This window comes from Pelophylax lessonae (assembly GCF_965119305.1).
Source record: "Pelophylax lessonae genome assembly, chromosome: 6".
NCBI lineage: Eukaryota > Metazoa > Chordata > Amphibia > Anura > Ranidae > Pelophylax > Pelophylax lessonae.
Window position 1 is genome coordinate 37,638,712 of NC_138773.1, and position 16,419 is coordinate 37,655,130.

General features: G+C 44.4%; 1 protein-coding gene across 1 annotated transcript in view; it reads right to left on the reverse strand.

The window, feature by feature from the left end:
* Nucleotides 1-16,419, reverse strand: part of LOC309558533 (uncharacterized protein) — a gene marked incomplete at both ends in the record, with an annotated part of 311,122 nt that overhangs the window by 82,481 nt on the left and 212,222 nt on the right. Inside the window, 4 exons of the mRNA XM_082261613.1 lie at nt 8,181-8,301; nt 9,861-10,106; nt 10,555-10,893; nt 11,359-11,660. Coding sequence (XP_082117739.1) covers nt 8,181-8,301; nt 9,861-10,106; nt 10,555-10,893; nt 11,359-11,660 — 1,008 coding nt within the window. The remainder of the gene's footprint in view (nt 1-8,180; nt 8,302-9,860; nt 10,107-10,554; nt 10,894-11,358; nt 11,661-16,419) is intronic.

Genomic DNA, 16,419 nt, shown 5'->3' on the forward strand with positions numbered 1-16,419 from the left:
ATAAGGAAAATCTTCTGTTTTAAGAATTACAATATATCTATGAGACCCCGTTCACACTGGGGCGACCTGTTGCCGTAGGTCGCCTGCCATAGAGAAGCTGTGGACCCGTTCTAATAGGAGCGACACAAGTCGCTCCGACTTAGAAAAAGGGTCCGGAGCTTCTTTGGGGCGACCTGGAGCGACCTGTATTGACTTCAATGTTATGAAGTCCGTGTCGGCCGATCCGAGGTCGCGGTGCGAGCTGCGCACCGCGACCTGTGAGGTCGCCCCGGCAAGTCGGATCGCCCCAGTGTGAACGGGGTCTTAGATAGTTGTGTATAATGGTCAGAATATATCCCAAATAATTATTGTATTGTTTACTAACGTTAGAATCCCCTAATAGATAATATTCTGATTGAAAATAACCCAGATGTAGAAAAGTTCATATCTGCCAATGGTCGTGTAGCAACATACCTATAACTATGTATGTATCCACATGATTTTTAACGCTACTAAATGTAAATATATAGTATCTGGGTAAATCGGTCATTTCTAATCAATATATATCATATTAATAATATATCCTTATTAAACGGCGTTACCAGGTCCAATCCTTACCAAGATACATGATGGAAATATCAGATGGCCACGCATGTACCATGAGAATATGGACAAATTCTCATATTGTTTTATGGTTATTATTAAATGAAGAACTTATCATATAATTCTAATATCCAATATACTGGATGACTAATAGAGGTGTCGCCCAATGACCTCACCAGTTAATGGTTAAGTAATCCCAACCAATGGGGATAAAGTTCCTCCTTCTGGGTTTGACTTATTGTAATTTTTACGGCCCTTTTGTTCAACATAAAATAAAAAGGAACCCAGATGTGAGATGGGACACACACACAACGCAACAACACTTCAATACACTACAACACACACGCTACTACATCCATACTCATACTCACCTATACATACTCCATCTTGCTCCATCCCTTACCTGAAACTTTGAAGGATGTCAGACGAAACTCCTCCCTAACTGGCCAACATTTTTGGAAAGGCAGCCATCTTAAGGACTCTGGTATCAACCATTTTAAGCTAGCAGCCATTTTAAAAGTGGTAAATATACATTGATGATATCTGATTATTATTTACCATTGTTTGTTTCCTTCCTTATACTTGTTGTATTTCATGCTAAAGGGTAACGAGATTACAGTCCCAGCCGTATTTACCATATTCGATTTTTCTCTAAAAACAGATTTTTGTTTTTTCTACGTTTTAATTAGTACCTATTTAGTGCAATATTAGCGATTTAGTCTCCCGTTTTGCATAGCCTTTTCTCACTCCAACTGCAGCGGAGTGACTGTTGGCTGCGCAATTCGCAGACAATTTTGGTCTGATTATATAGAAAATTTATCTATGGTTTCTACGATACCTGGGAAAACGTAATCCTGCTTTCTTTTACTATTATCATTGAGTTACATATCACATTGCATTTATCGTGTAAGTTTGTATTTTATGTAAAAAGTTATTATTTCTGTGTCACCTCAGGTCTAACTGTTTTGAATACATGTCTTGTGAATAAATATACTTATGTATTCCCTACTGTAGTTGGTATTCACTAAGATTGGTATATGCTGTTAAAAATAAATTAATCGATTAAAAAGAACTTGTTATATTCGTTCAGAATAATATTCTCGAACGTGTCATACACACGACATCCCATATGAGTAGAAGATGGTTTCAATGGCAGGTTTTAAGCGGACCGGTCTTTCCCTCCAGGCAAAACTGATGCACAGGTAATCGTTTGCAGATGATGTAAGATTGAGAGGCTAGCTTGTGTTTGCCAGGCACTCCCAGATTTCGTAATAATACTCAAACACTTTAAGATCAAAATTTATTTTATTCCATTGCTCCCTTGCAGTGGATGCCTCCAGAGCTTTCCCATAAGCAAGCTTCAAATTCCTTCTGAGTCTGTCAACATAGCCTCGATAGGAAGCTTGAGAGGTGTGATCTGGAGATGTCCTAAAAGCTAATTCCAGTGGCAGACGGGCCTCTCTCCCAAACATCAACCAGTAGGGGGAGTACCCAGTAGAGTCATTCACCATGCTATTGTAAGCATTTACTACAGCAGAATTATGGTCACCCCAATGTTGTTTCTTCTCTAATGGTAAAGTCCCCAGCATGTTCAACAAGATGCGATTGAACCGTTCAGGTTGTGGGTCTCCTTGAGGATGATAAGGGGGTGGTTCTAGACTTTTTAACACTTAACAATTTGCAAAGCCGTTTTACTAATTTACTCTCGAAATCCTGGCCTTGATCCGAGTAAAGTTGCTGGGGCAGGCCGTAGTGAACAAAGAACTTCTCCACCAGTCTTGGCAACTGTACTGGCTTGTTGGTCCCTGGTCAGGAAAGCTTGAGCATACCAGGTGAAATGATCGGACACAATCAGTACATTACTGCACCCACTCAGGTCAGATTCTAGACACAAGAAATCAATGCACACCAGTTCCATTGGCCCTTGACTTTGTAGATGGCCCATTGGGGCAGCTCTCTGAATGCACCAAATGCAAGAACAGCAGTACATTTTAACTACTGTCCTCATGGATGGCCAAAAGAAATGATCCCTTACTAGTTTAAAGGTTCTATCTGACCCCAGATGTCCGTAATCATCATTGAGAGCTGTCACTGTTAATTGATGATTTTCTGGAAGAAACAATTGTTGAACAAACACCTTCTGGTTCTTCAAATGGACACAACCGATACACAATCCTATTTTCCAATCGCAGTCAGTCCCATTCCTTGTAAACTACTTTTCTTTTCCTACATCACGGGACACAGAGCCATAAATCATAACATATGGGTTATATAGCCACCTGCACATAAAGGATACTAGCAACCATTTAGAAAGGATGTTCCCCTATATAACCCCTCCCACACAAGAAGTGCCTTGTTTTTTTGCCGGTGTCTAAAGGTGATGGTCACGGTGGAGAGTCTCTCCACATATTCTTTAAAAGAAGAAAGAAGATTATGCTATATACCCCTATCAAAGATCACTGAATCTAAGGGGTTAGCTATCAGATCCATCTAAAAAAGTCAAAAGATTAAAAAAGATGCTACCTGAGCTTCTGGAATTAGTTTCAAGTTTTGTTGTCCTTTTTATCCGCTTAACCCTGGAATCCGGACCCTTGGTAATACCAAACCCCAAAGGCGCTCCGTGCAGGGTGCTCTACAGGTCCAAGGTCGTGGCCCCTCTAAAACAAGGGGACCCAGTCCTTGAAGGTTGGCAATACAATGCTCCCCGTGATGAGTGAAGATTGGATTCCTGTTTCAAACAGAATCCTGCGGCAGGACTGGTAAGTCCAATTTAAAATATTTACACATACAGCAAATGTAAATATTTTATGCACTGTTCCCTTTAAGAGATAACAGAGACTGAGTGCCTTGTGGGTCTCTGCATGAGACAATGGATGTTAAGGTATGCAAAATGCATCTTGTTAAACATTATTTCTTTGCTTGTTTATTTGACACACTGTTTTCACCCTGTGCTGATCACCTGAAAGGTATCAGCTGTGACAAACCAATTTGGCCTAAGCTGCTCTCACCCCATGTTGTTATTTTCACCTTGGCGTAAAAAGCGTGTTCGTCTCCTCCATCGATAGCCTGTCTGAGGAGAAGGCCCATTCATGTGCGCGCATGAAACTTGGCTTTTTTAAAATGGGCTTTCGCCGCAGGGGGTCGTGTTTGAATGCGATTGGCGTGCACGTGGACGCCACATAGCACACAGCACATGTGCAATACATCATAAAATGGTGTGATTTTTAAGAAACTGTTTCCAACGTGCAAGCCTCTGTCAGAGACTAAAGGGGACACAGAGAAGCAGCAGCTGGGTTGCATGAGTCACTGTGGGTGAATGTTTAATGGCACAGACAGGTTTTGTATCTTTGGGATAGTCAGTGCTGTGTGTGATAAGCTGTATAGCTTGGCACAAGCCTTGAGTACACTGATGTTAGTACCTCAAATTTGTCTTGCTACAAAGGGGGGGGGGGGCACAGCTAGCAGAGGCACTGTGATGCCACTGTCAGGCCTTGAAGGTCTAGCCATGCTTTCTTTGTGTCTTCTCCCCTTGAAGAGCCAGAGGCGACTAGCCAATCTAAGCTTTTACGGTTATCAGGCATAGTAGCTACTGCAGGTGCTTCTGCCGCAACCTACGTCACTAAGGATAATTTGCCATCGGCATTAGCCGGCCCTAAGTATATGATTGCTGGCATGATTGCAGCATCACAAGGAGGGAGGAAACGTAATAGATCCCTCTCACCTGAGCCACCCCCTAAATCAGTTCAGGATTGGGCAGAGATTGTGAAAGAAGTAGCTGAAAATGACCCTATGGAAGGTCAAGCTGAGGTTTCCACTTCTGGGAAGTCAGAGGAGTCTTTGTCAGCCTCTCAAACCCAGAGATTGTTAGTTCAGTCCCGTACTGAAATGGTCTGGTCTGGATACAAATTTCCTCCCTTAGAGATGGCTAAAGTCTCTTTTTTCCTTTCTAGGCTCATTGCGCCCTCCTCATAATCCTTGGAAGTTTCCCATACATCCGCTCTTGGAGCAAGTAATGTATAATGATTGGGACCATCCTGGTAGGATTTTTGTTCCTCCTAAAAGGTTTTCTCTATTGTATCCCATGGAGGAAAAGTTTACAAAGAAATGGAATATACCTACTGTGGATGCTGCAATTTCTTTGGTTAACAAGGGTTTAACCTGCCCTGTGGATAATGCCCAGGTTTTTAAAGATCCAGTAGATAAAAAGTTGGAATCTTTATTGAAAGCCTTCTTTGATGTTGCGGGATCTGCAATACAAACAGCAGTAGTGGCCATAGAAGTTTGTCAGTCTTTAAAAGACCATATAAAGTGAGTGTCAGTTCTATCTCAAGGAGAGTCTGTGGAAGATCTGTCAGATCTACCTTGCACTTTATGTTTCGCAGTAGATGCTCTTACGGACTCCATATGCCAAATGTCACAGTTTGCTCTGATGACAGTGCATATGCGCAGAATCCTTTGGTTAAAGAGCTGGTCTGCGTAATTACCAGGTAAGAGGAGCAGGTTGCTACCTGTAAAAAGGAAGAGCAGGCGTCCAGCTCCCCAGCACTCATACTACCAGTGCTTCTAATTCCAGATGGTGGCAACGACCTCAGCCATCTGGGTCCGGAACCAAGCCTTCAGGGCAAGGACAGAAAAAGCCCTTGGCTCAGAGATCAGCCAAGTCTTCCTCTATGCCCATCTTGTGAAGGGGTGCCCCCACTCACTAGGATGCTTCGGTTCTTGGAGGTTTGGTTGGAAATTATCCAGGACAACTGGGATATCTCTACCATCTCGCAGGGGTACAAACTGTAATTTCGGGTTTTCCCCGCATCCTCGGTTTGTAAGGTCAAGTATACCGATATATCCCCTAAAAAGAAGATCTCGCTTTCTGGCTTTGGACCAGCTGAGGGCCGAAAGAGTGATAATGAAAGGTTCAGGGGTTTTTACTCAAACCTGTTCATAATGCCCAAACTGAACGGGGACGTGAGACCTTTTCTGGATCTCAAAGCTCTAAACCAGTTTCTGAACGTTCATACTTTCCGTATGCAGTCAATTCCTTCAGTCATGGCCTCCTTATGGGAAAAGGAATTTCTAGTATCCATAGACATCAAGGATGCATATCTTGACGTGCCTATATTCCAGGCTCATCAAAGGTTTTTTTGCTTTGCAGTGGAAAACCGTCATTTTCAGTTTGTGGCCCTGCCCTTCAGGTTAGTCATGGCTCCAAGAGTGTTCACAAAGACCCTAGCTTCAGTATTGGCTGTTCTAAGTTCCCGAGGGATATCTGTAATAGGATATCTGGACAATCTATTACTTATAGATCGATCGGCTTTGACTCTAAGCCGAAATGTCCTCCAGACAGAACAGTTCCTAGAACATCTTGGTTGGATTCTGAATTTGGTAAAGTCAGCATTACAGTCGATCCAGCGTCTCGAATATCTGGGATTCCTTGTGGACACAGTACAGGCAAAAGTATTCTTGCCAACAAGGAATATCACTGACCTGAAGGATCTGGTTCAGTCCATAGTAAGGCTGAGATATCCTTCTGTACGTCTTCGCATGAAGTTATTGGGGAAGATGGTGTCTGCAATCGAGGCAATTGCCTATGCTCAATTCCAGACCAGACCCTTGCAGAACAACATTCTGTCTACATGGACCAGAAAGGTTCAGTCTCTGGACTGGTCCATGTCTCTGGTACCAAGAGTATGTCCGAGTCTAAATTGGTGGTGGTTGTTGACCAGAAATCTGGAAAAGGGGAAATCCTTTCTTCCAGTGAACTGGAAAGTGGTGATTACAGATGCCAGTCTCTCTGACTGGGGAGCCGTTCTGAAGGAAGCCACTGTCCAGGGGAAATGGTCTTGGGCAGAGAAAAGTCTCCCCATCAACATTCTGGAAATCCGAGCAGTCAGTCGGGCTTTGAAATACTGGACACCCAGACTTTGGGGTCACCCTGTCAGGGTGCAATCTGACAATATCACGGCTGTGGCTTATACCAGCCATCAAGGAGGCAAAAAGAGTCCGTCATCCCAGAAGGAGGTGGATATCATCTTGTCCTGGGCAGAGAAGTTTGTGCCATGCCTGGCCGCAGTTTTCATTCTAGGAATAGAGAACTGGCAGGCAGATTAGATAGGAAATTAGCCTTGAGCACTATTAAAGGGCAAATTTCAGCCTTATCGGTTCTCTTCCAGGAACCAATCGCTTCTTATTCGTTGGTTCAGACCTTCGTCCGGGGAATGTTATGTTTGTTTCCACCTGTGAAGCCACCATTATGTCCCTGGTTTCTAAATTTGGTGCTGGCAGTTTTACAAATACAGCCTTTTGAGCCCATCGGACAAGTTCTTGTGACCTTGAAACTGGTCTTTTTGATTGCGAAAACTTCGGCTAGAAGGGTATTGGAACTAGTACTCTTGTAAAGAGCCATTTTTGTTTTTTCATCATGATAGGGGGATTCTACGTGCACACCAAGGTTTTTTGCACAAGGTGGTGTCCGCCTTCCATTTGAATCAGGACATTATACTACCTTTCTTTTTTCTGGATCCTCCCTCAGACAGAGGAGGAAAAGTTGTTGCATTTAAAATTCACTTGGAAAAATCAGCTCAGATTTGTAAGACCGATCTCTTGTTTGTGCTGCCAGAAGGGCCCAGGAAAGGGTTGGCAGCATCTAAGTCTACGATTTCTCATAGGATTCGCACAGGTTATTACCAAGGCGTATGGTTTAGAAGGGAAGGTTCCACCTTTTCCTGTAAAGGCACATTCTACCAGAGGAGTAGTTGCCTCTTAGGCACTTCATCATCAAGCCTCTATAGCTCAGATTTGCAAGGCCGTGACCTGGACGTCGGTGCATACGTTCACTCATTTCTATCGAGTGGATGTTGGGACCCAGGAGCATTCTGCATTTTGCCGCAGTGTTCTGCAGGCAGTGGTGTAGTCCCTTTTGTGGTCATATGGCGGTATTTTTGGTGTCCCCCTCCCCTCAGATGCATTGCTTTTGGACATCTCATATGTTATGATTTATGGCTCTGTGTCCTGTGATGTACGAAAAGAAAAATAGATTATTAATACATACTTACCTGTAAAATCCATTTCTTGAAGTACATCACGGGACACAGAGGTCCCTGCCCTCTTTTTGTGGCCTTTATAGCTTGCTACAAAACTGAGGTACTTCCTGTGTGGGAGGGGTTATATAGGGGGACATCCTTTCTGATTGGTTGCCAGTGTCCTTCACCTGTAGGTGGCTATATAACCCACATGTTATGATTTATGGCTCTGTGTCCCATGATGATGTACTTCAAGAAATGGATTTTTCAGGTAAGTATGTATTAAAATCAATTTTTGTGCCATCAGCCGGGCTTTTCAACAGTATCTGAGAGTCTCTAGCCACCAATGCTTTCTTGGCAAGGTCACATAGGGGATCCTCCCTTTGGTCCCTTCTCAGGTCTTCCTTTGTCAGGTGAGGCAACATTTGACTACGCACTTGAGTCAGATCACAGTAGTAATGAGGTACTCCAGCCAGGGTGACTCCCATGGCTTTGCCTCCCATAGCTCCCTTATGATGATGCTCTACCACACTGCATGAACTCCTTCAGGGGTCAGCTGTATCCAATTCTGGGCACTGTCACCTGAAACATATGGTCTTCGGGATAAAGCATCTGCATCCCGATTTCCTCTTCCTGGCCAATACTTTAGTCTGAATTTAAACTCAGACAGTGCAGCCAATGACTGATGACCAGTGGCATCCAACTTAGCAGTAGACAACAGATCATAGGATTGTTATCTGTTTTTACCACAAACGAAGCTCCATACAAGTAGTCTCATAGCTTGTCTACTGCTGCCCATTTGAGGGCCATGAACTCCAACTTGTGTACGGGGTAGTTCTTCTCAGAGGGGGTAAGACTTTGACTCACATAAGCTACTGGACGAAGCTTCCCTGTCGTCTCCTGATACAACACTCCTCTGAGCCCATCTCGGCTAACATCCGAATGCAGTTCATAACCCAAAAGGCTTAGAAGGGTCAGCATCAGCCAAAACCGGAGCTTCTGTAAGGCTTTGCTTCAGACAGCTAAAAGCCTGTTCACACTTCAGGATCCATTAATCCTGAACAGACTCACGTGGTCTTCTAGGCCCCAACGGCCGTTGCTCCCTCAAACTTAACTTCTGCGACTCTTCTTTTACTTCCCTCTGTAACAACTCATTCAGGGGTCTCGCAATTTGCGCAAAGTTTTTCACAAACTTTCTATAGTAGGAGCAGAATCCTAGAAAGGACCTCAGTTCTGTAACTGTCCTTGGCCGAGGCCAAGTGGTAACAGCCTCTAGCTTCCACGGTCAGTGGCTACTCCATTTGCTGAGACCACATGCCCCAAGCAGGTAACTGATGTTTAGTAGAATTGACACTTCTCTAACGACAACTTCAGCCCCTCTGCATGAAGCCTCTGGAAAACCTTTTCAAATGATGTTTCATGTTCTTCTAGTGTCTTGCCGAATACAAGGATATCATCCAGATGTACAAGTACCTCTATCAGATTCACATCTCCCACTGTGTGCTCCGTGAACCTCTGGAAGGTGGCTGGGGCTCCCCCCAATCCCTGTGGCATGCAATCCAACTTGAACAATCCTAATGGGCTGATGAAGGCAGTCTTTTCCCAGTCATCCGGGTGCGTTGGTATCTGGTAATACCCGCTCTTCAGATTTAACACACTAGACCACTTTATTCCAGATAGACACTGCAACACATCTTCTATTCAGCTTGGCAAATTGCTTACGAAGGTCTTCAAGGTCACTCAGAGGGATCCGCTGAGCTCTCTCCTGAAAAGGTTTGTCTTTATGAATTCTGAAAGCTGAGCTTTGATCCTCTCCCGCCACTTGAGAGGCATAGCAGGACATTAGACCTAAAAATCCCCTTCCTAGTCCTCTCCGGCCGCCTTCTGAACTAGATCATTCAACATCACAGGAGTGGTCGCACTCACCCCTAGCACTATCCGGGGCTTCAGGCTGACAGGTTGTCCTGTAACATTGTGGATACTGACCAAGACCCTACCCCCGGTTTTTGACAACGTCTTTGTGGGCACAATTTCTGAGATCAATTCTATTCCTTTTTCTTTTCCCAATGGGTCAGCTTCCAACACCATGAATAGACCTGGCTGATCCCAAGACAACTTGACAGTGGCCTTCATACATACTCTCTCTACGGGCAGCAACACCTTCTCTCAAGTGTCCAATCGCCAAAACCTTCCCACTCCTTCAGCTGGTGCCCTTTGTTCCTGAACCACACGCTGAAAAGCTTGCCTCAACTGTGGATGTACCTCTTCTGGCAAACGGACGAGTAGACTTCTCACTAAGTCAGTGTTGGTTCCTATCAACAAGGAATTCTGTCCTGCTCCCTGAGGCCGAGAAGAAACAACTGCTAGCGTATCAAAGGTCTCCGTCTTCCCCGCCAATGATGAGTCGAAGGTTATCTTGATAGGTATGTATCCATCATACGGAAACTTTTGGGTGCCAATGACCGAGATCTCCAATTCTTCCAGCTTGCACAGAGGAATATGCTTCAACTGTTTGTCATAGAAATCCCGTTATAATAGTGTCACTTGGGCTCCCGTATCAAGCAAAGCTTTAGTGTAGATCCCCTCCACTTGCAGCGAGACTAAAGGAGAGGGTTTTACCAAGCTCTTTGGCACGTTTCTAGCTCATGCCGCTGTAGAATGAATCATAACTAATTTCCTTTGTGGCAATGGAGTTCGTTCCACCACTTGTCTTGGCACGCTTCTCACTGGTGTCGCCATAGTCTGTCGCGACAACAGGGTTCGCTACACCACTTGTTTTGGCACTTTTCTCATTTGTGACTCTGCAGTCTGATCCCTAACTAACTTCATCTGTGGTGATAGAGTCCTCTTTTTCTTTCATTTAGGAGAGGGTTCATTGACCTCTTGTGTCTTTCCTCCCAGCCAGCTCATTTTTAGATACAGGTGGAGAGGAAGAAAGATGAACAGTGGGCCTCACCCTTTGCCTTTTCTTGGATACTTTTCTAGCGCTGGAGCTCTGTCTGGTCTTGGGACGCTCAATTGGCTCCTTCACTGAGGTCCCCTCCTTCTTTGGGAAGAGTATCTTCTGTAATGCTTTCAACACATCCTCCATTAACTCTGGACTAGCTCCCTTCTTGGGGAACTTAGCCCTGAAATGTCCAAATCCTCCACATTGAAGGCATCTCCTTTCTCTGGTGAGGAATAGTCCTGGTCCTAAAGGGTTAAATCTTTGCTCCTGTGTTTTCCCTTGAGTCTCCATCACTCGCATCAGCGCCTGATATATCTGAGCTTGAACCTGAGCAACTTGGGCCATCAACTATGCCGATTTCAGAGTGTCAGATTACTTTTTGCTGTATGGGCTCTCATGCCCATCTGGATCTGCTTCAGTTTCACTGTCCTCATCTGAGAATCTAGGTTCTGCATGAACAACCCGGGCAGAAGCTCTTTCCTTATTTCCCCCTCCTGCCACTAGCTCTCTCGGCCCTTTACTCTTTTCTTCCAATAAAGCTCCCTCCTCCCTTACTTCTTATATCAGTTCCGGGTAAGTAGGGACTGATCATGCTCCTTTCAGCAGTAATTTCAACACAATGGGTAGATTTGGACAAAACCCTTGTAGCACTCGATCCAGTTGAGCTTGGTCAATGTCCTTGGGGTCTATGCCCCTCTTGAGGATGATCTGATGTAACATTATATCCACTCAACAGAGGTATTCAGAAAATCTCTCCCCTCTTTGTTGGTGAGTGTGATTAAACTTGTACAACATATCCAGGGTCTTCTCTACCCTTCCAAACACAGCATACAAAGCATCATTGTAATCCATAGCTACACAGTCTTTCTTTCCCATCCGCAGGTTACGGATCACTTTGACCGCTGGGCCCCTGAGGCTCTCATTAAGCCGCTGTCTCTTCACAGCCTCTGGCACACTCCACTCTTCTATCACCTGAGTGGCCTGACTCATCCAGGTCTCAAATTCCTCTTCTCCAGCTGGAGTTGGTAATTGCCCTAAGAAAAACCGGAGCTTTCTAAACCCCTGGCCATTACTGGAGCCATTCTTCACCAAGCTCTCAACTAGCTGGCGCATGTCTGAATAGAATAAAATGGGAGGGGCACCAGTTCCACACTGGCCCCATTGACCTTGCACTGGATGGCGGTGATGGTAGCCCCTCCATTGTCTCTTCCCTCTCTTGCAGCGAGAACACTCGGGCAAGATCTTCCACCTCCTGAGATCTCCAGAACAGTGCTTCACTCCATCTGAGCTCCTTAGGCCCTTCCCCAGGCAGCTGTAGCAACTGAGTCCATCTCTTTCCCTCTCATTGGCTCGTGACTGGGCTGACTAGGGCCTGCAGCAGTGAAGAACATCCCAGATGAGCCCCCAAATGTAGCACTGCCCCCTTGAGTGTTGCTGGTAATTGTACGTTCTTCTGTGCCGCTTTGACCCCATGAACCATCCAGCCCTCCTGACACTCTAGGTTCAGACATGTTGTGTATATCTTTAAATGATACACTGACACAATGCAAATAGATTTTAACTCCTTAATTCAGCTTTGCTCAAGGAAAAGGATTGAAAAGAGCATTTATCAACTAGGCTCTGGATAAACAGCCAGGGCGCAGTTGAAATAACACTAAAGAACAGTGAATAACCAATTATAACAAGTAAATACATCAAATATACACAGTATCTTGCAGTAAGTGAATGAGTCTCTCAGAAAGCTATAAATTGCTATAAGAAATGCTTTACTAAAGGGGAACCCCAGGCCAGCCTATAATACCTATATCCTTATGAGAGATGAGGTAATCTAGATACCAGTAACGCATCCCCTTTAAGAGCAATGATATAGCAATGTTCAATTTGCAAGGCCTTGCTAAGATCTTCACCGGCACTTGGAGCTCAAAGAAAAAATTATTCCCCAGTGTAGCACAGTGTGAAACAGGCAATGCAGAATAGCTGGTTTTGATTATCAATGATCCACTAACTGATCCAGATGTAGAGTGTCTGTGTTCAGTGTCCAAGAGAAACTGTAGTAACTGGTAACTGGACTCTGAGCAGGTGCTCTCTCACCAATCCTTATGTCCTTCTTTAGGAGTCCTGGAAGAAGAGGCAGCGGCGACACTCCACACTGTGGGACACTGAGATGGCTGCCCTCTGCTGTCTCAGTGAGTCCCACCGACTCCACTCGATCAGCGATACTGCAGGGATGTCTGCGATGCAGCAATGGTCATCCGTCCCGCCTGGGCTGAGTCTACAGACAGCTGGGTGGTGTGCAGTTGGCCGCAGTCTGCTCGCTCTGCAGCCGACTGATGCACACACAATGGATCCCGGGAAGCAAGAGAGTGTGGGCCTGTTCAGCAGATCCCTTTATAGTCTCTCCCCCAATTCTCTCCTAGAGCCCATGGCTTGCTGGGAAGTACAGTAATATCCTTGTAGAAGACTACAGTTCACAATGCCTTTCTCAAGAGTATAATGCATTAAACCTGATACCAACACTAGGGGATTATAGAGACAGTCTGAGAGAGAGCAGAAAGTAAGTCTGCAGTATCAGATAATGGTAGTCTGCTCCCGGCTATAATTATGTATCCTGTTACAAAACTATGATAAAAGGAAAAAAATCACATATAAGAAGCATTCTGTTATCATTAATGTGATTGTAAAGGTTTGTTTTTTAATTATTAGAATAACAAACACATCATTCTTGCAAAACCATTGCACAGAGCAGCCCAATCCACTCCCTTCAGTGCTTCTGACTCTGACCTTGAGCAAAAGAACCTTGGCTCTTATGCACATCGCTGGATTGGGATCTGGTTCAGGTAGGTATTTAAAGGGGACTGCAGAGGGAAAGCTACATGCATAAGGTTTTTTTTTCATGCATAGAATGCAGTAATGTGAAAAAACCTTTTGCCTTGGCAACAATTTTAATAACACAGCATTTATTATCTGAGCCCCCTCCGAACATGCTTTTATTCGATTTTGAAACTAACAGTCAATACATTGATTTTCCACTTCAGTGGGGTGACACATTTCAATATTCTGTAATAAAATTCACTGCCGCTTGGTCACCCTGTGGATACATTTTTTAAATGGACTCACCCTGCACTGCTCTAAATGCATAAATAGCCCCAATCTGCAGTCGTGGTCTACTGCAAAGTCGAAATTCTTCAGCTAAAATTTCTCTGTGCTAGCTGTGCCTGTGTGGTAAAGCCCTACACAGGTGTCTATATAGCTATCTCCAGAGCATACCCAACCCTGGGTAATGACATCGTAGAAGTCTATAGGGATTGATTGCACAGGTGTGACCATAAGAGAAATTTTGATGAAGTATTTAAAGTTCAGTTAAACGTTCGGTTTAAATCAGTTAACAACATTTCAGAAGCATCAAATAAAAGTTGTTAAATTGCTTACAGTTGGTTTTCTTTCTAAAGCAGCTACAGGCTAAGTAGAAAAGCCTGTTTCCTACCAGCAGCTGCAAAAAAGGTCCCTAGATCTTTGGGTGGAGGACTCTCTGCAGAGGTCCGACACACACTTTGCTGAGTCAGACCTATAGCTAAGCATTCTGCAAAGCTCATGCTTCCTGCTGATTGGAAAAGTCTGGCTCTGACCAGTGTTGTCAACTGTCAGTATTTTTACTGGCAGGCAGTAAAAAACAGGCACTTTTGTCCTGCCAGTAAATACCAGTGACAGGAAAGGTTGCCAGAAAAAATATGGCTGTGATGCTTGGCTTGGAACTGCGCATGTGCAGTTGAGGTCTGGATCCATCCGAGACCATCTGAAGGCCTGCTACAGTGTGTTCAGGAAGTGCCAGCGAGGGGGGGGGGGGTCTGGTGGAGATGCCTGAATATGTCCTGGGATGTCATGGCAAAAGGTAGCCAACAGGTCTGTGGGACGGGACGGGAGCAATGCAAGCTGGAAGTGGGACTGTGAGTGCTGTTTGGACTGGAGTGAACTGAAAGGACCACCTTGTGTGGAGGGAGACTGTCACTGTGACTCGGGGGGGGGGGGGGACTTGTCATGTCAGTGATCTGTGCAGCTGTACACTGCTGTCAGTGCCCCTGTGAGTGTCAATTTCATTTTTGTGTGCCTGCCCATTCTAACTTCCTGCCCTCCTGAGTCCTGTCCCTGAGCTACTTACTTTCTATTCGAAAATAAAATAAGAAATATGTTTTTTTGCCTTAATATCTACCTTAAATCACATTGCTAATTACATATTGTACTGGCAGCGGGTTGGCTGGTGGCGGAGTGGTAGGTGTGAAGACACTTGAGAGCGCAAGGGCGACACTGAAAATACCGGGAGTCACGGACAACATCCAAGTCATGTACAATGCCTACATGGACCCTCACTTCACTTAGCACACTGAGGGGGATTACAATTGAAGAACTGTTACCCAGTTATTTGATTGAGAGGTCCGTTTCCACCGAGAGTTCCAACTATGGATTTGAGGTTTAGTCCTGGATTACCTGAGAGCCATACCAATGCTGTTAGCCACTTATAATTTAGTGGTTACTAGGATCCAGTAAGGAGACATCTCAATCACATTGGGTGTATTTTCCTCCTCTGTGATTTCCAATTACACCTTCGTCTGTGTGCGATTCTTACTTTTGGTGTTATTTACTAATTCCTCTGGACTTTATGTGCTATATATGGACTTTTTATATGGCTATTCATGCTTATTATTTACATTTTCTTGATTCTCTGTAATTAGCGCTGCACTATTTTGTATAGATTTGTTTTATGGAAATTAGTACTACTGTCCCAAGTGCTAGCAGCTTTCCTCATTAGCGCAGTGTTCATTTTGTTTTATTTTTATAATTACATATTGTACTTGTTTGTAGCCTAAGTACTGACTTTTGGACTTACATAGTTACATAGTTAGTCAGGTTGAAAAAAAGACAAAAGTCCATCTGGCTCAACCAATAAAAAACAATAAAGAAAACACAACCATACAATCGCAGATACACAATCCAATACCCGCAGTTGATCCAGAGGAAGGCAAAAAAACCCAACAAAGCATTCCAATTTGCTACAGCAGGGGAAAAAATTCCTTCCAGATCCCCCGAGAGGCAATCAGATATTCCTTGGATCAACTTTACCTATAAATGTTAGTATCCAGTTATATTATATACACCTAGGAAAATAATCCAAGCCTTTTTTAAAGCAATCTACTGAGCTTAAAACTATAATGTTGTAACTTTTGGAAATGGCAGTAAAAAAGTGGTTGTGCCAGTAATTTTGGGTCGTGTCAGTAAATTTCAATCTGGTTGGTTGGCAACACTGACTCTGACTAATGGGGAACCTTTCAAACCTCTGAATAGAGCTTTCTAGTCCAAACATAAAGAGAGCAAAAAAACAAAAAACAAATATAACCGCAATCCATCCTACAATCAGTCCTTCCTTTTATCACTCTCATAAAAAGCTATGGCTGCCAAAGTATCTTCAACATCTAACATACTTCCGGGTGTGTCGGATGCCTGATTGCTGCTAGTGGTTAGATCTACTGGTCACTACTGTGTTATTAAAGTGGTTCTAAAGGCAGAAGGTTTTTTTTTTTTAATGCATTCTGTGTGCAGCAGCCTACCTTTAGCCCCCCTAATACTTACCTGAGCCCAGCAATGTTGCACGAGAGCCTCGGGACTCTCTCTCCTGATTGTTTAAAACACATTGGCACCCGCTGCTGTCAAAGTCAGTGAGCCAATGAGGGGAGAGAATGGGCTGGGCCGGGCCGAGCAGCAGCTCCGTGTCTGAATGGCAAACAGCTTGCTGTGGGGGCACTTGGCAAGAGGGAGGGACTAGGAGTGCCGACGAGGGACCCAAGAAGTGGAGGATCGGGGTTGCTCTATGCAAAACCACTA